We start from the raw sequence: 25,255 nt of genomic DNA on the forward strand, positions 1-25,255 counted from the left end.
TTTCTTCCTGATCTGTATTAATGAGTTCAAGAGGTGGAGAACAGTAGCCAGGTTTGGCATGAACCTGTTATAATAATTAATCAATCCTAAAATGGACTGCATCTGTGGCTTGTCCTTTGGCCTTGGGACATCCACCACTGCTGGAATGTTCTCGGCACACTTGTGTAATCCTTGCTCCATCTCCATCTGTAGATAAGCCTCACCCATGTCCACTTTGCTGAAGTGTTTCCCTCCAGAAAGGTTTGCAAGGAGATCCTCTATGCTAGGCAGAGGCTGTTGATGTACTTTTAGTACTGGGTTGATGGCTACCTTAAAATCATCACAGATTTTGACACATCCTTCTTGGCTACTGGGACCACTGGTATTGCAACTGAGCTCCACTCAACCTCAGAAAGAATTCCTTCAGCCTCTATACAATCAGGTTACTGGCTAATTTATCACGGATGGTGTAGGGAACTGCATGGGCTTTGTAAAGCTTGGGTGTAGCATTTTCATTTCACACTATTTTGCCCTTGATATGTTTACGTTTTCAAATGCCATCTTTGAACACAGCTCTGGAATCATCCAGTACCTTTCTTAATTTGGTTTCAGTTAACTCTTTTGCAGGTGATGTGGCATGCAAATGGTGGATGGATCTCCAATCAATTTGTAGTTGTCTCAGCCAATCATAACCCCACAATATGGGCCCTCCTGGTTTTACCACAAACAAACTCAATGTACCTTGGGCATTGCTGTATTTCATCGTTACAAATGTCATTCCCACAGGAGTTATCTTTTCTCCAGGGTATATTCTTAGTTGGATATTATTATTCTCACATCGTAAATTTCAAAGCTACCAAGTCTCATCATTATCAAATTTTTCAGCAACAGCATGCAGATTAGAGCTCTTTTTGAAACTGCAGCCTGACTTCTCAGCTTTTCCTCTTCCCTGTGCAGTCATCTGCCTGACATGCTCTTTGTGTGCATCCCACTTCATTGCATTTATACTGACTTTATACCTGCACTGGTCTGGTTTATGTGAGCCCCTGCCACAAAAATAACACAATTTGTTTAATCAGGTAGTTTTCTGTTGAGTCACTGCAATTTAGAACACGTTCACTTACATTCCTGATTGCAACTCAATTGCATCTCTATCTGCTGTTTCTGTTGATACAGTTATTTCAACTGTTCTTTTAAATGTAAGTAGTACTTCAGTTAGGAGCCATTTTTGAATGTTTTCTTGTAAGATTCCACAAACCAAACAATCCCTCAGTGCAACATAAGGCCCATCACTAAACTGACAATGCTCAGACAACTACCGTAGATGTCGGATTATAAGCCACTACTTTTTTCCCACATTTTGAACAGCTTTGAACACTGCGACCTTTACTACGGTGTGGCTAATGCATGATTTTTTTTCATGCCGCCAAAAACATTTTGCCTCGTAACAGTAGACCAATAAAATTGATGAGTAGTTCACAGAGGTCCAATGAAATTGTACGATAAATCAAGCGCACTTCCACAATTAAATTATTGTAAATCAGTCATTTGTACTCACCCTCATCAACATAGAAAACACTCGAAGAAAAGCATTGTGCTGCCTTTATGGCAGTTATTTAGTTTATAATATTTTCGCTTAGTAATTCATTTTCTAGTTAAAGTTAGAAGTGTTTTAACTATATTTGTTTTCTGTACTACATCGCGGGATGCTATGACGTCACACCCGGTTTCGCCGCGTCTTGTGGGAAAAATGCCGTTTGCGATAAACGGGACGGCGGGGGGGAGCGGCGGAGCGGCATTAGATCTGAGCGAAACGCTGCTTTTAAGTTAAAGGTGATCAATAACTTTTCCTGGTAGGCTGCAGTATATATATTTTTTACCAGTCGTTAGGAGATATTGGAATGTTGTTCAGTAAAGAAGTATACGCAACGTATATTTAAAAGTAGCCGCGTTACAGGCACGGTTCGAAAAAAAGCATTTGCAATATGTATTTGTTTATGTTACCATATGGATTTAATTAAAAGTTAAAAAATCCTCACGTGTAATATCTTTCTGTGTAAATATCTCATATTACAACGTGGGACACCTGCGGCCGAAAATCCGGTGCGTCCTAAAATCCAGTGCGGCCTGTACAAGTACAAAATTGATTTTATTTCTAAAATTAGAGCCAGCGGCTTTTAATCAAGTGCGCTCTGTAGTGCGAAATCTACGGTACTTCAATTCAGCCACATATGTTGCATTTGTTTTAAGAATACCTCATCACTACTGTTAAGATTAGAAATTCTAAACTATTAAACTAATTAAAATAAAAGCACAGAGCCAAGATAACTTGTGTATGTTAGTTACATTTTTACTTTTAGTGAGATGTGCATGTTTGATGTGCTGGCATGTTGACGTATCCCATTCACGCACTTTTACATTTAACCCGCAATGCATTGTGTAAACAACAAAGAATGCTTAATCAAACAAAGTATTTACAATGTTTCTCAAATATTACTGAATACTAAATACACAATAAAGGTGGCCAAAACTGAGTGGGGAGCCAGTTAGATTGCATCCACCTACTGCGGCATTGGGCAAATTGCAGTGCGTCCAGATCCTTGTTGATTCTGGCCATGAGTCACCTTCTTCATTCATCACAGAAGACGTGTGTCACTGGGTGATAGTCATTGAGTCATTGTGTTCTCAGGAATACCATAAACATTGCTGACTCCAGTATATTTTTACTAAATTAACCAAAGTGAGTTTATTGAGTTCTAAACAACACACACAAAATGCTGGAGGAACTCAGCAGGCCAGGTAGCATCTACGGAAATGAGTAAACAGTCGACATTTCAGGCTGAGACCCTTCATCAGGGCTCATAGGGTCTTACAACACTGGTGAGTATTGTGAGCAGTTTTGTGCCTCTTATCTTAGAAAGGATGTGCTGAAACTGGAGAGGGTTCAAGGGAGGTTAACAAAAATGATCCCAGGATTAAATGGCTTGTCATATGAAGAGCATTTGATGGCTCTGGGCCTACATTCATTAAATTCAGAAGAATGAGGGGTGACCTCATTGAAATCTATCGAATGGTGAAAGGCCTTGCTGGAATGAATGTGTAAAGTATGATTCCTATGGTGGGGAATCTAAGACCAGGGGACACAGCCTCAGATTAGAGGGGTGGCTTTTTAGAACAGAGATGAGGGGAAGTTTCTTTAGCCAGAGAATAGTGAATCTGTGGAATTCTTTGCCACAGGCAGCTGTGGAGGCCAAGTCTTTGTGCATATTTAAGGCAGAGACTGATAGATTCTTGACTGGTTAGGACATGAAGGGAAATGGGAAGAAGGCAGGAGATTGGGGCTGAGAGGAAAATTGGAACAGCCATAATGAAATGGTGGAGCAGTCTCAATGGGCCAAATGGCCTAAATCTGCTCCGAAATCTTATGGTCTTATGCAAACTTTAATTGTAACAGGGCTGAAGGCTGCTGGCGCCATTGAAGGCTGTTACACTCTCCACTTAAGGCTCAGACATAGGAAAATAAGCTGAGTAGGGGATTAGAGCAGATATAATGTGATCAGGTATTCACTCGAGTCTTGCAATAGGAAGAGGACTGGGCTGACGGGAGATCACCACTTCACTGTGGTCCGGGTGCTCAGGTTAATCCAGAAGTAAGGTGCGCGTGGGAGTTTGGAAGGTATTCATAGTTGGCCAGGATTGAGCACCTTACTGTTCCTGGTGCAGATGCAGCAATGTTCGCAGAGGACCCAAAAGTTATTACGTTGGAGTGCTGGGGGGAGTGGGGGGGGGGGGGGGGAAGAGGGGAGTAGGGTTTGACAACTGAGCCAGACAATGAATGAGATCGGAAGGTCAGTGGTGTAGTACAATATGGTGGGCTGAATGTTCACAAAACTTACCCAAAGCAGTAAGCTTGTTACCCCAGGAGTGATCAGCAAGCACTCCACAGACAACGTGTACCCACAGCCCTATTAACTCTCCTGCTCAGCAGATGCTATTTAACATGCATCAGAGACAGACATTACCAGATTCACTAAGACTATTCTCAACCCAAAGTTCTTGGTCAGATTATTAGGGAGTGATAATTTGATTCAGAAATTGTTCTATGACATTCCACTCTGGTGGGGGGGGGGGGGGGTGGAGTTCTCAAGTGTATTGCACTAACAAAAGAAAACTCCACATGCCTGAATTCTGAGAAGCCTTCTCACTGGGACATAGTATCTCAGATATTGAACATCCACTACTTTGTCCAATTGACCATTTTCCAGATAACTGTCAATAAGCAATCTTAACTATTTATAATGAAGCAATCGGGAAACAAACTTCATAATTAAAACAGTCTTAAAATACTTAAGCCTTCCTTAATTTACATTAATATATTAAATAGTTAATAAAGAGTGGTTTTCTGCTTGGTTCCACAAAATAGTGTTGATCGGAATTCCACAATAATCAATAAATTGCACACTCCCTTGGAGCCTTAATGGTCTTTCTGTCTGTATTTATATTGGTGAATATTAGCTTCTTTTTTCAACATTATTGTGACTCAGTGTTAAAATTATTTTTTTAAAAAATCATGATATTGAACCTACTGAGCAGTTTTGTTCAACAGAAGCTAATGACCCTAATTGGACATTGCTGTGGGGTATTTCCCTTCCAATCCATTGCATTCCAAACTTGAAACAGTATGCAAGAACAAGAGGTAGACATCTGTAGTTTGCTCATAATGAGTATTCATGTTGCATAATCACCAGTAAAATTAAGTCACATTCTCATTTAATTCCGCCATTACATCATTTCACAAGTCCACATTGTGGGATTTCCAAATCTTTTAAAACTGAACAACTTGTCCACTTTCTTTATCTTGCACAATTTCTGTTGCCATCCTTTTTTTTATTATTTTAAAGCTCAGTAAATAAGATTGGAGTTGGGATTGTGTAGTCTAAAATTTTCAATCCATAACACCACTTTTATGATGTCACAATATACACTCAATAGTACCTAATGTACCTAAAAAAGTGGCCACTGAGTAAATGTTATTTATGAATTCGTAATCAATAATAATGTTTTTCAGGTCAAATGGTGCCTTTCTATAAATTCAACCAGGCACTTCCAGCTGTAAATCATGATTTTCATGCTAGATACAGCTGGAATAATGCCATCATCTGTTCAGCATTCCTTTAGATCGCTGCCCAAAAATGAAATTATACTGCTCTAAAATGTGCCTGTCTCAGATCAACCCTATTTTACTTGTGCTGTTCCAGAACCTAGTCGCAGACTGAGCTAGGACTCTCACCAAAAATGCTTTCTTTACGTCCTTCTCTCCTTTGAGTCTCTTGCTATCAAATATGGTACCAATCTTCACCACAGAGCATACTTGCCCAGTTGTCCCCACAATTCTTGTTCTGACAGCACAATTCTCCAAATGACTTCTAATTCTGTGTCTCAGGCCCATGCATCTCTAATCACCCCACTCTCATCTTTACAACTAACTATACCCTCTCTAATTTTACAATTACACCCCATCTCTGGACCCAAATGCCAAACTCCTTGCTTGCCTGCATCTGCTATAACCAAAGCCTAACAATACCTCAAGTATGATCCCAATCAAGGCTTTGACTTGATCTGCAACATTCAATCATCATCCCCTTCAGCCCTGGCCTCTGAAGCATACTGATTTCACACTTATTCAGTGTGATTCACCAAGGCACAACACCAGAGGAAAGACTGCAAATACAGTAAGTAGCACAAGTCAAGAGGGGTACTGCTGAATTCTCTCAAACAAAACAACCAAGTTTTGTACTGTGCCTTGACCCTCACCATGTTATCCCCTGGAGTCCATAAACTCTAAGACATGGAGCTTAGGACGTGTGAACAGAACTTTTTCCCAAACACGAGTTCTTCAGAGAAGCACTTACAACCTGGTAGTATGGGAAGACAAAATGGGGAATGTTATGTCTGCTCCCTTGATCTATCTTCCAGTCTCTCTGGAAAAAAGTTGTAGGGAATTCCAGCACCACAGATGAGGGAAAGGAAGGTGGCCATATCACTACCATGCAAAACACCTTGAAGTGGCATGAACGTGGTGAGAATGGGCTGAGAATAGAAAGTTTCAAGTTGTGATGTCATTGATAGATAGATAGATAGATAGATAGATAGATAGACAGATAGATACTTTATTCATCCCCATGGGGAAATTCAACTTTTTTTCCAATGTCCCATACACTTGTTGTAGCAAAACTACTTACATACAATACTTAACTCAGTAAAAAATATGATATGCATCTAAATCACTATCTCAAAAAGCATTAATAATAGCTTTTAAAAAGTTCTTAAGTCCTGGCGGTAGAATTGTAAAGCCTAATGGCATTGGGGAGTATTGACCTCTTCATCCTGTCTGAGGAGCATTGCATCGATAGTAACCTGTCGCTGAAACTGCTTCTCTGTCTCTGGATGGTGCTATGTAGAGGATGTTCAGAGTTATCCATAATTGACCGTAGCCTACTCAGCGCCCTTCGCTCAGCTACCGATGTTAAACTCTCCAGTACTTTGCCCACGACAGAGCCCGCCTTCCTTACCAGCTTATTAAGACGTGAGGCGTCCCTCTTCTTAATGCTTCCTCCCCAACACGCCACCACAAAGAAGAGGGCGCTCTCCACAACTGACCTATAGAACATCTTCAGCATCTCACTACAGACATTGAGGAAGTACAGTCGACTCTGTGCCTTCCTGCACAAGGCATCTGTGTTGGCAGTCCAGTCTAGCTTCTCGTCTAACTGTACTCCCAGATACTTGTAGGTCTTAACCTGCTCCACACATTCTCCATTAATGATCACTGGCTCCATATGAGGCCTAGATCTCCTAAAGTCCACCACCATCTCCTTGGTCTTGGTGATATTGAGACGCAGGTAGTTTGAGTTGCACCATATCACAAAGTCCTGTATCAGTTTCCTATACTCCCCCTCCTGTCCATTCCTGACACACCCCACTATGGCCGTGTCATCAGCAAACTTCTGCACATGGCAGGACTCCGAGTTATATTGGAAGTCTGATGTGTACAGGGTGAACAGGACCGGAGAGAGTACGGTTCCCTGCGGTGCTCCTGTGCTGCTGACCACCGTGTCAGACCTACAGTCTCCCAACCGAACATACTGAGGTCTATCTGTCAAGTAGTCCACTATCCAATCCACCATGTGAGAGTCTACTCCCATCTCCGTTAGTTTGTGCCTTAAGATCTTGGGCTGGATGGTGTTAAAGGCACTAGAGAAGTCAAGGAATGTAATCCTCACAGCACAACTGACCCCATCTAGGTGAGAGAGTGATTTGTGCAGCAAATACGTGATAGCATCCTCCACTCCCACCTTCTCCTTATACGCAAACTGAAGAGGATCCTGGGCGTGCCTGGTTTGTGGCCTCAGATTCTGTATTATCAGCCGCTCCATGGTCTTCATCACGTGTGACGTCAAGGCAACAGGTCTGAAGTCATTCAACTCCTTTGGTTGTGGTTTCTTCGGTACCGGGACAATACAGTGGAGAGAACCACTAAATCCTGCAATATTAAGAGTCAACTGACAAATAGCAAGAAAGGCGAGGTAGGCAGATCTGTGGCTTTGATATGTCCCATCTACCCAAAAACCTGGTTGCTGAGCTTGCTTTGAGTATTATTACACTGCAATAGTTGACTACATGGCCGTGGTGCTGAATATTAGTTCAAAGTCAAGGAGGAATCAGCAGGAATATGGCAATAGAAACTGATGATAATATGCTGGATGCAAGAGTCCTCGGATGAGCTACAAAACTGCAAAATGATCAGCAAGAGCATAGCAGCCAAGGACATGATTTAACAATATACTGTTTCCTTATTTTGCTTTAGCTCAATATTGAGGACATTTAAAAACTTTCACAAAGCCTCATACATTCATAGGAAACCAAGCCCAGCCACAATCTTGCCTCCGTCTCATACTCTGGGAGAGCATCCTTGGGGTAAGACCCTGTATGCACCCTGTCTGCAGCCTAGCCACTGTCTAGGCCTTCACATGTAACATACAGCTGACATAACAGGAAAGCAGGAGCCACGTACCCGTGCAAGGAGTAAGGGTGAATCAGAACAGCAGCCAAACTGAACAAGCCAAATGTAGCTTTGTGTTTGCATTTCTACATGACATACTATCTTTATTTATGTGAAGTGATGAAAATATATCAACATACTATAAATTATTTATGTAAACATTAAATGGGTCCATCAATTGGTTTACCCTCTCAGCTCACAAATCTGCATATAAAAATCTCATAATCAGTAAGCTTTCATATTAGCAAATCACATGAAAATATTCTGCAACTCAGCTGAAAGCTTCAGCAGAGCAAAGGGGAGATGAGCCAAATGAGTAATACATATTAAAGACCATGCCCATTCACAATGTTTTGTTTGGAATAATCAAGGGAGCTCTCCCTGCCACGAGTCATCATTGTGACCACAACATAGTATTTGTGTCAGGGACGCATAACTTATGTCGTTCTGCATGCAATAATTTTTTTCAAGAGAAAATTGGATCAGACTGTCCTGCAATGCCTGCTGTGGAGACTCAGAATGAGTGAGTTTAGCAGTGCAGTGCGGAACAGAGAGACTGAAAACTTGCCCTCCTTCCCACAGAACACATACTCCCACAAGCATGTACCAATCTTAATCCACGACTTTCATCCCCAGCCAATCTCCTGGACCTCCACTCCCACCTCCAACATCAATATCAGCCCTCTACCTGCTTCCCTCCCCTCCTCACCACATCCACGCTGGAGAAGTCCCAATCTTTTCATCCACTATACACCAGTGCGAGTTTAATTCTTTTCCATGCATCAGACCAGTGCCAATTAAGTCCCCAGCCCTTTCCTCAATTCACATCAGTAGCAAGGGCCCCAACCTCATCCCTCGCTTCCCGCAATGCTGGTGCTGGAGCAGAAACAGTGTAATCCAGGGGCAGGTGAGAAGCAAACTCAAGGTCAGTTGTACATCTGATCCTGATGGTGAGTAAATACAAGTCACATTTTTTAAATTATTATATTAACACACAGCAAAATACTGGAACTGCATGTACACAGAGCTAGATTCCAACTACCAAGATATAGAATTAATTCCCACAATAAAAATGAAGCAAATTTTAGAATGGCCTTCAGATGAATTTCAATAGATATTTCATTTTCATCAAGTAATTTATACAGAATTTCAAAATTAAGGACTATATATTATGCAATGGCAATATCCAAGCTCACCATTAAGCTACCATCATTACATTTGCTTGGAATAGAACATTCAATGTACTTGCCATGCAAACATGTTTTTACAATTCCACAGGTCTACCAAGTAACTGAAAACTACAACTTACCATTTTAATCCCCAAATGCATGTAGGTATCCCCCACAGGAGTTACTTGCTTGAGATCATTAAGACCCTTTTTGATCTGATTCCTAGGGGGAGAAAAAACACAGTGAATGTATATGCTAATAACCGGTTTTTGAGAAAATTCCCAAAGTCTCGGTCTATTTTGGGAAGAACACAGAAATCCTACAGAGCTTTTAATTTCTGGAACACAGAATCATACATGATCCAAAAATACTGGATTAATGTTTTCTCTTGGCAAGCCAGATCAGCGGTATTTGAAATTAATTACTTTTCACAAATCCAAATAGTTCCCTGGAGTAATCCTGTTAGTTACCAGTCAAAGGTAATTTTCTGAATAATGTGTAAAAAACAACAAACAATGACCAATATTATGCTTCATTCGTGGGAAAATCAACTAAATTTAAAGTCATAGGAAGAAACAGCAAGGAAGCAAGTCTTTTACCCCAGTAAGTCCATGTTGGGTATCAACCACCTATTCATACCAATTCTACCTGAACCCTGATATTCCCAACTACTTCCCCCACTCCAGTAAAGCTCCACCATTCATAAACACACTTGGGGTAACTTGCAGAAGTCTATGAACCTAACAAACCCACATAATTTTGGGATGTGAGAGGAAATCAGGTGGCCCTGAGAGAGCCTACACAATCACAGAGTAAATCAGAATCAGGTTTAATATAGAAACATAGAAAACCTACAGCACAATACAGGCCCTTTGGCTCACAAAGCTGTGCCGAACATGTCCCTAACTTTGAACTACCTAGGCTTTACCCATAGCCCTCTATTTTACTAAGCTCCATGTATCCATCCAGGAATCTCTTAAAAGACCCTATCGTATCCGCCTCCACCACCATCACTGGCAGCCCATTCCACACACTTACCACTCTGCGTACAAAGGCGTACCCCTGACATCTCCTCTGTGCCTATTTCCAAGCACCTTAAAATTATGCCCTCTCCTGCTAGCCATTTCAGCCCTGGGGAAAAACCTCTGACTATCCATTTGTTCAATGCATCTCAATATCTTGTACACCTCCATCAGGTCACTTCTCATCCTCCCTCGCTCCAAGGAGAAAAGGCCGAGTTCACTCAACCTATTCTCATAAGGCACGCTCCCCAATCCAGACAGATGTCATAAAATTTGTTAACTATGCAATGCAATACATAATAATAGAAAAGGAACTGTGAATTTCTGTAAATATGTATTTTAAATAGTTAAATTAAATAATTAATGCAAAAATAGAAATAAAAATGTAGTGAGGTAGTGTTCATGGGTTCAATGTCCATTTAGGAATTGGATGGCAGAGGGGAAGAAGCTGTTCCTGAATTACTGAGTGTGTGCCTTCAGGCTTCTGTACCTCCTTCTTCATGGTAGCAATGAGAAAAGGGCATGTCTTTTGGTGATGGAGGTCCTTAAAGGTTGACACCACCTTATTTAAATATTGCTCCTGAAGATGTCCTGGATTCTATGGAGGCTAGTGCCCATGACAGAGATGACTAATTTTGCAACTGTCTGCAGCTTACTTTGATCCTATGCAGTAGGTGATGCGTACCAGACACTGATGCAGCCAATTAAAATGCTCTCCACAGTACATCTGCAGAAATATGTAAGTGTTTTTGGTGATGTTCCAAATCTCCTCAAACTCCAAATGAAATATATCTGTTGCCGTGCCTTCTTTGTAGCTGCATCAATATGTTGGGACCAAAATAGATCCTCAGAGATATTGACACCCAGAAACTTGAACTTGCTTACTCTCTCCATTTCTGATCCCTCTATGAGGATTGGTGTGTTTTCCCTCATCTTACCCTTCCTGAAGTCCAGAGAAAGTCTGGACTTCATATGCAAACCCTACAAACACTGCACCAGGCATCATGGTAAACTCAGGCCACTGGAACTATCAGAAAGCATCTTTATCATTGTGTTGCCCCGATTGAAGGGGGAGAAAATGAAAATGTATTGTTGCAAGTTACTAATTCTTTACATTCTCTTTTTTGAAGATATATAACAATATACGAGGGGTGATTGATAAGTTTGTGGCCTAAGGTAGAAGGAGATGAGTTATACAGCTCTCGTTACATGCACATGCAGTTCAACTCTTTGAGTGATTATGCAGAAAGTTTGAAGTTAATAACTCATCTCCTTCTATCTTAGGGCACAAACTTATCAATCACACCTGATGAGTTATTAACATCAAACTTTCTGCATAATCACTCAAAGAGATGAACTGCATGTGCATGTAACGAGAGCTGTATAACTCATCTCCTTCCACCTTAGGCCATGAACTTATCAATCACCCCTACTGTGGACACTTTCTGGGGGGTCCAAGATCCATATGCTCCACAACTGCTGGACTAAGTGTGTAAATGTAGGAGGGGACTATCTTGAAAAATAAATGTGCTAGGTTTTCTAAAATTAACTCCTTCTACCTTAGGCCACAAACTTATCAATCACCCCTTGTAAAATGGTAGCATGGTAGTTTGAAATATTTCATTTGAAAGAAAACAGGGATACAGAAGAGCAGCTATTAGAGGCATTGTCTCACAGGTCTAGTGACTTGGGCCTGGGTTCAGTCCAATGCAATCTGTGTGTGAAAGATCACAGGGATTTCCAGATACGGGAAATGCAAAGTTCTTGCTAGTACAGATAAATAGATGTTGATATGAAGGTAGATTATTCTGGATAAGAATACCTCAAAAGTACATCTGGTTTTGGTGCACACTGCCAGAGAAGGCTGTGTTCCATTCTTCAACATCTCTTCCCACCATTCGTTATTAATATCATTATGTGCCGTGTTGTATGAAGTAGGTGATCATCATCTCATGACCATGACTCTTCTTGGCAAATTTTCCTACTACAGTCGGCCCTCCTTAATCACGGGTTCCACATGCGCGGATTCAACTAACTGCGGATTGTGAAGTCAAGCATCATTCGCCTCGCATCTCAATCGTTCACTACTTGTGTTGTGAGCAAGAGGAATAAGTTTACATCTAGTAAGGGATGGCTGGCTAGCTATGTAAAGCGCTACAGCCTCAAGAACTTAAAGATCATCGGAGGTGGCATCAGCGTTCCCAGAAGAGCTATGATGGTTGGGTCTGTACTGAACATGAACAGACTTTTTTTTCTTGTCATTATTCCCTAAACAATACAATAGTGGAATAGTAGGTCTTTGAGACTTTCCCAATAGATCCCGAAAGAAAATGAAAAGTGCGCACCGGGCAGAAAAGACTGGAAGCAAAACCCCGCAACCCCTCCCCACAAACAGCTCTCCGCAGAGGGAGCACCACTACTTCACCAGTATCCTCATCGGCATCAACCTATCTTTATAATGCTCACATTACAACACTTCTCCCCCTTTAAATTCCAGCATTCCCCAAATGTAAAAGAACTGGGAAACAAAAACAGTGGTGTCATTAGCTTGCGTACCTCTGAAACTTATACTAGTGTCTCAGTAACAGTTTACCAATACGAAACACCTGAAAAACAGGGCAGGTTCAACATTCACTCTAACAAAGGAAACTGTCCATTCAAATATTCAGTCTGTCAGGAGGTTTGCGAGGGCGCTGTGCTGCAACAGATGAAAATTATTAAATCTAAGTACAGGAACTGTCTTACTCATAGACACCTCACAGACGGTCTCAGACTAGCTGTCTATAGTTATGAGCCAACTTTCAGGGAACTAGCAGAAAGTATTCAGCCCCAGTCATCACAGTTAATTCATATTCATTTATTTTTCGTGCTGAAATAAAATTACGTAATGAAACATAGAATTAAAGGTGTTGTAATGTGAGCATTACAAAAATAGGTAGTATCAATTAAGATAATGGTAACATAGCAACACTCCTGCTACGGAAAGCCGCCTGCAAAGAGAGCCTGCTTTCGGGGCTGCAGGGTTCCACTTCCATTCCCTTCTGCCCGGTGTGCATGTGTGTGTCTGAACAATTTAATAGGTCGATCTTGCCTTTCACTAAGGCCGAGGCAGGGGATCTTCGGCTTAAAAAGGCTGACGACCACTAATACAGTATAACAACTATTTACATTGTATTAGATATTATAAGTAATCTAGAGATTATTTAAAGTAGACGGGAGGATGTGCATAGGTTATATGCAAATACTATGCCATCTTATATAAGGGACTTCAGCGTCCACACTTTTTTGGTATCCACGGGGGGGGGGGTCCCGGAACCAATCCCCTGTTGATAAGGAGGGCCGACTGTATTACCTTCTTCTGGGCAATGATTTTACATGACAAATGACCCCCGCCATTAACAATACTCTCCAGAAATTATCTGCCTGGCATCAGGGCATGCTAAGCACCAGCAGCTCATACGACCATCCACCATCTGCTCCCATGGCTTCACATGACCCTGACTGGGGGGTCTAAGCAGGTACTACACCTTGCCTAAGGGTGCCCTGCAGGCTAATGGAAGGAAGCAGTGCCTTACACCTCGTTTGGTAGAGACGTATCTCTACCCCACCACCATTACACTATTTTTCCCAGAGTTTAACTCTATATATATATATTTCCACATATCCTTATATAATTTCAGCCAATTAAGTCTATGCCAACCACAAGAAGCAAGCACATTTTCCCATTAATTTTCATTGCAATATGCTCTCCACCCATTCATATTGACACGTTCACCAACACACTAAGGGCAATGAACCTATCACCCTGCACATCTTTGGGACGTGGGAAGAACTAGAGCACCTGTGGGATAATCACCTGGCCACAGGGACAAAGTGCAAACTGCACTCAGAGAGCACCTGAAGTGGTATCTTCACTGTGTCATATAGCATTGAAACATATTTGTCAACCCAACCATTCCACACCAACCAGGATTCCCATTTAAGCAAGTCCCATTTGACCTGTATCCCTATCGAAGTATCCCTGCCTCAACTACTTCCTGTGGCAGCTCTTTCAATATAAGCCCATAAGACATGGGAACATAATTTAAGCCATTCAGCCCATTGAGTCAGCTCTGCCACTCTATCATGGCTGATGTATTATTCCTCTCACCCCCATTCTCCTGCCTTCTTCCCCAAAGCTTTTGAGGGCCTTATTAATCAGGAACCCATCAACCTCTGCTTTAAATATACCCAATATCTTGGCCTCTGCAGGAATGAATTCTGCAGATTCACCATCCTATGGCTAAAGAAATTCCTCTTCATTTCCATTCTAGAGACTGCCTTCTATTCTGAGGCTGTGCGCTCTGGTCCAAAACCTTCCCACTAAATGAAACATCCTCACCCCGTCCACTCAATCTAGACTTTTCAATATTTGATAGGTTTCAATTAGATCCCCCCTCACTTTTCTAAATTCCGGTGAGTACAAGCCTAAATCCATCAAACACTCATATTTTAACCTTTTCATTCCTGGGATCATTCTCGTGAACTTCCTCTGGATGGTCACCAATGCCTGCAGATATCTCCTGAGATAAAAGGCCCAAAACTACTCAAAGTACCCCAAGTGTGATCTGACCAATGCCTTATAAAGCCTCAGCATTACATCCTTACTATAATATAATCCTTATTATATTCTAGTCCTCTTGAAATGGACACTAACATTCCATCTGCTTTCCTTACCACCAACTCAACTTGCAAGTTAACCTATGAGCAAACACGAGGAAATCTGCAGATGCTGGAAATTCAAATAACAACACACACAAAATGCTGGTGGAACACAGCAGGCCAGGCAGCATCTATAGGGAGAAGCACTGTCGATGTTTTGGGCCGAGACCCTTCCACAGCGCTTCTCCCTATAGATGCTGCCTGGTCTGCTGTGTTTCACCAACATTTTGTGTGTGTTGTTAGTTAACATATGAAGTAGGTCTCCCAAGTCCCTTTGCACTTTTGAATGCTAAATTTTCTCCCCATTTAATAATCTCTGCCCTTATACCTTTTACCAAAGTATATGACCATACACTTCCCTGCATATATTCTATCAGCTACTTCTTTGTCGATTCTCTTAATCTGCCGAAGTCCTACTGCAGACTCCCTGCTTCTTCAACACTACCTGCTTCTTCATCTATCTTCATATCAACCACAAACTTGGCCAAAGAGGCATCAATACCGTGATCCAAATCATTGACATATAACATGAAAATACTGTAAATGATCCCAACAACTGATCCCTGAGGAACACCACTAGAAACCAGCAGCCAAGCAGAAAAAGTCCCCTTTATTCCCACTCATTACCTCTTCCCAGTCAGTCACTCTTCTGTCCATGCTAGTGTCTTTCCTGTAATACCACAATTGTCTCATCCTTCCTTTAGAATACTTGCTCATCTTTCAAACCTATCTATCATTTACCTTCCAAATCGCTCACAGCAACTCCAGCCATTGCTGCTCTACCATTATCCCTGCTAGTACTAGTCTGCTTCCACTCAACTGTGGCCAGCTCCTCCTTCATACCTCTGTAGTTCCCTTTACTCCATGGTAATACTGATATGTCTGGTTTTAGCTTCTTCCTCTCAAACTGCAATGTGTATTCTACCATATTAGAATCATTCTCTCCTAAGGTTTCTTTTACTTTCAAAGTTCAAAAGTTCAAAGTAAATTTATTATCAAATACATATACTGTGTGTCACCATTACATCCCAGAACACCACCCCAAGTATATTGAGGAGCCTTTACATGACTTCAATTTGGGTGCTTTCTCAATGATCTTTTTTGTATTATACTATTATTGCATGTTTATTTTTGCACTGTATTAATTTTCTTCATTTTGGTTTGGGTTTTTTTTATCTGTAGTGATGTAGAAAATGCATAAAAAAACCAATTAAAAAAAAGTATATTGAGGAGCATACAGGCCAGGATAATGTAAGAAATTGGATCAATACGACGATGGAGAACTCAACAAGATGGAGCCTAGAATTATATAGAAGTATAAAAGAGCTAGGACATAATTAAAAAGGAAATTAGGAAAAATATTGATAGCTAAAATTAAGAAAAGTCCTAAGATGTTTTATAAATATGTAAAGGAAAAGAGGATTATAAAGAGTCAGTACAATTAGAGAGCAAGTATGAAGACAGTAAAGTCAAAACTGAGTTCTGAATAAATTCTTGGCATTTGTCTTCATTTAGAAGAGGCAACATAAACAGTGAATTTATGGAAGAATCGTGTTAAGCATTTAGAAATTATAAACAGAGCAAGAGGAAAACTGAAGCAGTCAAGCATGTTTAAAGGTGAATGCACTATCAATCGCAGTTAAAATACATACATAATCTGGCCAGGAAAAGAAGAGGGAGATGGGGAAGTATGGAAGCAAAGAGTCTAACGTTATGACTCAAGCAGGGAAGCACAGTTGCTAATATAGACCCATTGTTTATATAAAGATGTGGAACAGACTGAGCAACATAGACCAGTCAATCTGACATTAGTAATAGACAAATTCCTGGAAATAAATTCTAAAGGGTGACATGTATCAGCATTTATGAGAAATGCAAGTTATTCTAGGGTAGAAATTATTAAGGTAGGTTCATGTCTGACTAATTTAACTGAATTTTCTGCAGAAGTATCGAGATATGTTAATTAATACATCATTTGTGCAGTAGTACAATCAGGTTCCAACACAGCCCTCGATGAAAACACCAAAATTCAGGTGTGTGTTTTTTTTTAAAAAAGACAATGCATTTGCCATAATGATCATGAAAATAAAAGTCTATAGGTCAGAGGAAACCATCAAATCGGATTTAAAATTGACTGCAAAAATGCAAATGGTAACAGTCAACAAAAATTTTCATGATTGGACCACTCTATGCATTGGGACACTGCAGAACTCTGTACAAGGTCATTGCACTTTGTGGTTTAAAAATTATTTAGCTTAAAATGCAGGAACCACAATTAAGAGGTTTACAATCACATCATGATTAATAATGTTTAATATTGAGAGAAAAAATTCTGAACTATACAATGGTGTCAATAGATTGATTAGATGGTAAAGAACTATTCCAGAGAGCAGGTAAATAAATCTTCTATCAGGTCACCCATCAGCCTCCTGTACTGCAGCTTATTCTATCTCAACCTGTAACTGAAATCCTCAAAGGTAGGCACCATCTTTTCTAACTTCTCTCCACTGCAATCACATCACTGACGGCGGATGAGGAGCTAGGCAAGATTAATTCATATTCATTTTTTCTCTCTCTCTCTCTCTCCCTCTCCCTCTCCTCCCCCCCCCACACACACACACCCACTCCCACACCCCCTCTCCCATTCCCAGCTGCCCACCTCCCCCCCACCCTCATCTGGCAACTTGGAGTAGCAACACATAAGATTGTAACACTGGAACAGCAAGTTGCTGGTCTCCACACATTGATGTAGGAGATCAATAGAGAGAGAGAGCTCGTCTGAGACTGACGTGCTGGATTACGGACTGTAGTTTTTGATGGACCTGCTATTGCTTGGATGGTGGAGGGGTATGGTGCTTCTGCTGGGGCAAGAAGGGGAGAGTCGATGCTCTGGCTGCTGTGTGTTCGATGGGAAGGGAGAGGGGGCTTTGGAGTCTCTATTGTTCATTCTATGGGGTTTCTTGTTTCGTGGATGTATGTGAGGAGTAGGAATTTGAGGTTGCATTCTGTATGGTTTCTCTGATATTAAATTGAACCATTTACACCTGTGTTCTGTAAAGTTAACATACACTCTATTCTCCGACTTACAGTATGAAGGCAAGCATGCCATTTGCCTTCAATCAGGGAAAAATAAACAACTCAATCCCGAGGTCTTTTTGTTCATCTGTACAGGTCCTATCTTAGCAACACACAAAATGCTGGTGGAACACAGCAGGCCAGGCAGCATCTATAGGAGAAGCACTGTCATTGTTTCGGCCGAGACCCTTCGCCAGGACTAACTGAAAGGGGCCGAGACCCTTCATCCTATCTTATTTGATTTCCCAAGACACATTACTTTGAACATATCAACATTGTACATATATGCTGATATGTCCGACAATATAATTCTTGCTCAGTCTTGCTATAATTGCCCCCAGTTTTAAAGCATTTTAATTGTTACTTGACGGATCTATCACATGCAATAGAATATTACATCTCCAATTACCGTAGATTCCGGATTTTAAGCCGCTACTTTTTTCCCACATTTTGAACAGCTTTGAACTTTGCGGCCAATAATCCGAAGCGGCTAATGCATGATTTTTTTCATGCCGCCTCGTAAACATTTTGCCTCATAACAGTAGACCAATAAAATTGATGAGTAGTTCACAGAGGTCCAATGAAATTGTACGATAAATCAAGCGCACTTTCACAATTAAATTATTGTAAATCAGTCATTTGTACTCACCCTCATCAACATGGAAAACACTCGAAGCATTGTGCTGCCTACTTAGTTTAAACTATATTTGTTTTCTGTACTACATCGCGGGATGCTATGACGTCACACCCGGTTTCGCGGTGTCTTGTGGGAAAATGCCAGTTTGCGATGAAACGGGACGGAGGGAGGGAGCGCATTACGCGAGCGGCTTTGGATCTGAGCGAAAACGCTGCTTTTAAGTTAAAGGTGATCAATAACTTTTCCTGGTAGGCTGCAATATATATATTTTTTTACCAGTCGTTAGGAGATATTGGAATGTTGTTCAGTAAAGAAGTATACGCAACGTATATTTAAAAGTAGCCGCGTACGGGCACGGTTCGAAAAAAAGCATTTGCAATATGTATTTGTTTTTGTTACCATATGGATTTAATTAAAAGTTAAAAAAATCCTCACGTGTAATATCTTTCTGTGTAAATATCTCATATTACAACGTGGGACACCTGCGGCCGAAAATCCGGTGCGGCCTAAAATCCGATGCGGCCTTTACAATTAAAAAATTGATTTTATTTCTAAAATTAGAGCCAGCGGCTTTTAATCAGGTGCGCTCTGTAGTCCGGAATCTACGGTAGTTGACTTGGCTGCAATCATCGTTCCCTGTAATGATTTGGTGATGTCCTAGAGAGATCTGAATGATATCGTGCCCTTCGGCCCATTTTCCACTTCTACTTTAATACTTATGATCTTAGCAATGCTGGTTCCTAAAGAAATTATACTCAATACTGCTGATGTCACTAATACTGCAGCGGATATTTTCAGTTTTGTCAGCTCTGATGTGGGTCGAACATATACTTGTTTTATTTGCCAACACAATCCTGGTCCTGACAATATACAGTCTCAATGTTTTTAACTCGGTTTTGACTTTTCATAATTTAAGCAGCAGTTCAATACATAATCTAGCAGAGAAAAAACAAATAAAATAAAAATAATAATAAATAAACAAGTAAATCAATTATGTATATTGAATAGATTTTTTAAAATGTACAAAAAACAGAAATACTGTATAATAAAAGAAGTGAAGTAGTGTCCAAAGCTTCAATGTCCATTTAGGAATCGGATGGCAGAGGGGAAGAAGCTGTTGCTGAATCGCTGAGTGTGTGCCTTCAGGCTTCTGTACCTCCTACCTGATGGTAACAGTGATGGTAACCCCTCCTGGGTGCTGGAGGTCCTTCATAATGGACGCTCCTTTCTGAGACACTGCTCCCTAAAGATGTCCTGGATACTTTGCGTGTTAGTGCCCAAGATGGAGCTGACTAGATTTACAATCTTCTGCAGATTCTTTTGGTCCTGTGCAGTAGCCCCTTCCCCCACCAGACGGTGATGCAACTTGTCAGAATGTTCTCCATGGTGCATAATTTACCATACACATACAGTACAACTGCTGATAGGGCTTTTGTACTTCTATTTATGCTACTGTTGAGTACCTTGGATGCAAATGCTATTAGCTCATCACATTAGCCCAATTACCATCAGCATATAACCTGTAGCACCAGAGGTCCCAACACAAGAGACCACTGTTACACTAAGACGGAATGCCTATCGGTCTATGCCCACAGTGCATTTTGGTCAATCAAATAACTTGATTGTCCTTCCCCTACCATCATACAGGCAGAGGCTAAAGAGCAAAGCTCCAGGGATTAGGACAACAAAGAGGTGGTCGCAAGAGGCAGAGGAGTGGCCACAAGATTGCTTTGAGTCGATTGACTGGGCACTGTTCCACACTCACTATGTTCATTTGAAACAGTTCACCTTTCACCTTTATCCTGTGACCTTCAGTTCTAGTCTCACCCAACCTCAGTGGAAAAAGCCTGCTTGCATTTACCCTATCTACGTCCCCCATAATTCTGTACACCTCTATCAAATCTCCCCTCATTCTCCTGTGCTCTAGAGAATAAAGTCATAAACTATTCCAATAACTCAGGTCCTCAAGTTCTGGCAACAACCTTGGAAATTTTCTCTGCACTCTTTTAATCTTATTGATAACTTTCTTGCAGGTAGGTGGCCACAATACTGCACAGAATATTCCAAATTAGGTCTCACCAATGTCTTACACAACTTCAACATGACATCCCATCTCCTGGACTTGGTACTTTGATTTATGAAGGCCAATGTGCCAAAAACTCTTTGACATCTCTACTTGAAATTATGAATCTGTATTCCCGGATCCTTCTGTTCCACCACACTCCTCAGTGCCCTACCACTCACCAAGTAAGACCTACCTTGACTTTTCCTCCCCATATGTAACACCTCACACTTGTTTCCATTAAATTCCATCTGCCATTTTTCAGGCCAGTTTTCCAGCTGGTCCAGATCCTGCTGCAAGCTTTCATAGTCCTCCTCGCTGTCTACTATGTCCCCAATCTTCTTGTCAACTGCAAATTTGCTGATCCAGTTAACCACATTATCATCCAGATAGTTGATACAGATGACAAACAAGAAAAGAACCAGCACTGATCCTTGAGATACAACAGTACTCAAAGGTCTCCAGTCAGAGAGGCGACCATCTACTACCACTCTCTGGCTTCTCCCACAAAGCCAATGTCTAATCCAATCTACTAGCTCATCCTGAATGAATGATGAGTGACTGAAACTTCTTGACCATCCTCCCACGTGGGACCTTGCAAACTGCCTTGCCTTCATGTAGATGACATCCACTACCTTGCCTTCATCAACTTTTCTGGTAATTTCCTTGAAAAACTCAGTAAGATTGGTTAGGCATGACCTACCACATACAAAGACATGCTGACTATCCCTAACCAGTCCTTGTCTATCCAAATACTTACGTATCCATCCCCTTCAAATACCTTCCGATAACTTAGCCACTGCTGACATCAGGCTCACCAGCCTAAAATTTCCCCGGCTTATTCCTAGGGTTCTTTCTTAATCAAAGGGACATCAGCTATCTCTGCGAGGGCTCCTGCAATTTCTGCTCTAGCCTCTCACAAGGTCCAAGGGAACCTGCCCTAGGGATTTATCTATTCTAATTTGCCTCAAGACAGCAAACACATCCTCTTCTCTAAACTGCACAGAGTCCATGGCTTCACTGCTGTTTTGCCTCACTTCTACAGACTCTGCGTCTGTCCATTTAAAATCTCCCCCGTCTCTTTCAGCTCCATGATCACTCTGATCTTCAAGAGGACCAATTTTGTCCCGTACAATCCTTTGGCTCTTAACATATCTGCAGAAGCCCTTGGGATTCTCCTTCACTTCGTCTGCTAGAGCAGGATTCACCAACCTTTTTAGCACCGCGGACCGGTTTAATATTGACAATATTCTTGCAGACCAGCCAACCACTGCTGGAACACAACGATACTCAAAGAGGGTTCCTTATGTCCAGTCTATTCTGCAATTTAGTTTTTGTGACTCTCAGCTCTTGCTTCTGTCACGCTTACTCACGTTTTTTCCGCTCAAAAAACTCAATGGTTAGTTTTTAAGTGCAGGGTGCTTGGACTCAGGGTACCCAAGCAGTTTTGAGGACTTCATTGCCTCATTAGACAGCCTCCGGGCTCGAACTCCAGCCTCCAGCCTGCCCACCGCCAGACGCCTTGGCCAGGTGCGGCTGGTCGTGGGCGGGGTGAGAGGACAAGGTCAGGGCTGGAGGTCCCCGTGCTGGGGCCGCGGCGGTCGCAGTCTGGAGAGAGCGACCGACCGAGCGAGGAGTGCGACAGGACGCGCGCCCGCCCCCCCTTGTAGGATCTATCGGCCGACAAAAGTTTGGGTAGAGGGATGACTTTCAGTAGATCACAGTGAGGTAGCTGCTCTGCTACTTACGAAACCCTGAGCCCTAATTAGGTCGTCTGCAAATATTTTAGCACCGGGTTCCCCACGAACATTCGGTGTGATAAACAGGTTTAGAGGTGGCGCCCATCTGTCTGCGCTCCAGGCCAGTAGCAACGGCACTTCTTGCCAGCCGCGCGAGGCAGCCGGTTACCTGAGGCCAACCAGTGATCACTGGCGCGAGGGTATCACTGCGTTTAGGCAACTGATGATCTCGCATGCGTTCAAGTTCAACAGTGAGCGTGACAAGGAATGAGGGAAGGTGCAGCTGATTCATATCATTTCATATCGCCAAATCATATCGTTTCCTCGTGGCCCAGTAGCACATGCTTTGCGGCCCGGTGCCGGTCCGCAGCCCACTGGTTGGGGACCACTCTACTAGAGCAACCTTATGCCTTCTTTTTGCCCTCCGGATTTTCTTCTTAACTGTTCTCTTGCATTTCTTATACTCCTCGAGTATCTTGTATGTTTGTTTTTTTTAAAGTCTCTTTTCAGATCGGTATGGTGGCACAGAGTTCAACTGTCTGAAAACTGCCACATCCAATAACTCCATGCAGATGTGTAATTCCAATATCTAACATGTCTTCATGTTCTCCGTCATCTTCCTTGACATAGATCCTTCCATTTTAATTCATTTGCTTCAATCTTTTAATTTTTGTTTTTTGATGTTCTCTTTATTGAGCGAGACAGAAGTGTAGACTGTGCTGTGGAATGGAGCCTAGTTTCCATGATGTGCTGAGCAGTGTCCAAAACATGCTGCAAATTTCTTAAAGAGCATTTGTCACACCAAGCTGCAATGCATCCAGATAAGATGCTCGCTATGGTGCATTGATAAAAATTCATGATGGTCAAAGGGATATGCCAAATTTCTTTATCATCCTGAGGAATTAGAGGCACCGGTGAGTTTTCTTGACCATTGTGCCCGTACGTTTGGAACACAACAGGCTATAGGTGATGTTCATTCCCAGGAACTTTTCGTAGTGCTCAACTTGCTGCCGTTTAACCTGTATTCAGTATATATTTTTTCAGACAGAGTGGCAAGTCCTTCAGTTCCAGTGGAAATGGAGAAAAATCACATGAAAGGCATTCAAGGGTGTTGTTGAAAATTTTCTTGGCAACTACAGAGCACCAGACTACGTGCAGCTGGTTAACGTGTTTCAAGCACACGAAACCATGAAGTGCAACATGTCATTAAAGATTCATTCTCTGGATTTCCATTTAGAATTCTTCCCTGCAAATCTTGGTACTGTCAGTAACGAGCGTGGTGAAAGGTTTCACCAGGACATTGCGATCATGGAGAAACAGCATCAGGGCAAATGGAATCAATCAATGCTGACTGATTATTGTTGGACACGCAAGCGAGAAGCCTCAGACACTGAGTACAAACAAAATTCATACACAAAGCATTTTAGCTTAGTTGAACTATTGCATAGTGTCAGCACTGTTATGCAATTAAACACATTATTTTCAATAAAGGTCAATTTCTTGTTTCTCCAAATTCCTACATGAAACAAGTAGTGTGAAATTATATTTCTGTTCAGCTTCAAGCAGTCTATCATGAAGACAAAAATAATTCTGAGAAAGCAACATTTTTGAAAATCAAACCTAAAATAATGCCCACTATATTATGGATCTTCATTTGCAAGTCAGCCCAGGCAATAACAGTGGGGTTCATTCCCAGGCAGAGTTCACAAGCAACAGTTCTCCTTGTAGTAGAGGACAGTAAGTTAATGCTTGGTTCTGTAGTACAGAGATGGGGGTGGTGGTGAGCATGTGGTAAAAAAATAAAGTGAGCCCCTACGGTGTTGGTACCAAGAAGTGAAAGTCTGTAACAGGTTCAAGCTGTAGATTAAAGTGAACTATAGTAAATTCTTAAACCAGAGAAAATCTGCATATGCTGGAAATACAAGCAACACACACAAGATGCTGGAGTAACTCAGCAGGCCAGGCAGCATCGATGGAAAAAAGTACAGTTGATGTTTCAGGCCCAAATCCTTCAGCAGGACTGGAGAGAAGAAGCTGTGGAGTAGATTTAAAAGGTTGGGGGAGGGGGGAGAGAAACACCAGGTGACAGGTGAAACCTGGAGGGGGAGGGATGAAGTAAAGAGCTGGGAAGTTGATCAGGGACAGAAGGCCATGGAAGAAAAAAGGGAGGCAATAGGTGGGCAAGGAGATGAGGTGAGGGAGGGGAAAGAGGAGGGGAAATGGTGAAATGGGAGGGTGGATGGAGGCACTACCAGAAGCTTGAGAAATCGATGTTCATGCCATCAGGTTGGAGGCTACCCAAATGGAACACAAGGTGTTGTTCCGCCAACCTAAGTGTGGCCTCATCATGACAGTGGAGGAGGCCATGAATGGACATAACAGAATGGGAATGAGAAGTGGAATTAAAATCGGTGGCCACTAGGAGATCTCACTTATTCTGGCAGAAGGATTGTAGATGCTCGGCGAAGCGGTCTCCCAATCTAAGTCGAGTCTAGCTGATATACAGGAGGCCACACCGGGAGCACTGGACACAGTACATGACCCCCAACAGACTCACAGGTGAAGTGCCGCCTCACCTGGAAGGCCCTGAATGATAGTGAGGAAGGAGGTGTAGGGGCAGATGTACCACTTGCAAGGGTAAGTGCCAGGAGGGAGATCAGAGGGGAGGGAGTCAATGGACAAGGGAGTCGTGTAAGGAGCAATCCCTGTGAAAAGCAGAAAGTAGGGGTGTGAGGGAAAGACGTGTTTGGTGCTGCGATCCCATTGGAGGTGGCAGAAGTTTTGGAGAACTATGTGCTGCACGTGGAGG

At 42.0% G+C, this 25,255-nt stretch overlaps 1 protein-coding gene across 2 annotated transcripts in view; it reads right to left on the bottom strand.

Moving 5' to 3' along the window:
* antxr2a (ANTXR cell adhesion molecule 2a) overlaps positions 1-25,255 on the bottom strand; it is a 226,464-nt gene that overhangs the window by 175,260 nt on the left and 25,949 nt on the right. For both annotated transcript variants that reach the window (XM_073065216.1, XM_073065215.1), the window contains exon 4: positions 9,351-9,432. In XM_073065216.1, coding sequence (XP_072921317.1) covers positions 9,351-9,432 — 82 coding nt within the window. The remainder of the gene's footprint in view (positions 1-9,350; positions 9,433-25,255) is intronic.

This window comes from Hemitrygon akajei, chromosome 13, assembly GCF_048418815.1.
Source record: "Hemitrygon akajei chromosome 13, sHemAka1.3, whole genome shotgun sequence".
NCBI classification, from domain to species: Eukaryota; Metazoa; Chordata; class Chondrichthyes; order Myliobatiformes; family Dasyatidae; genus Hemitrygon; species Hemitrygon akajei.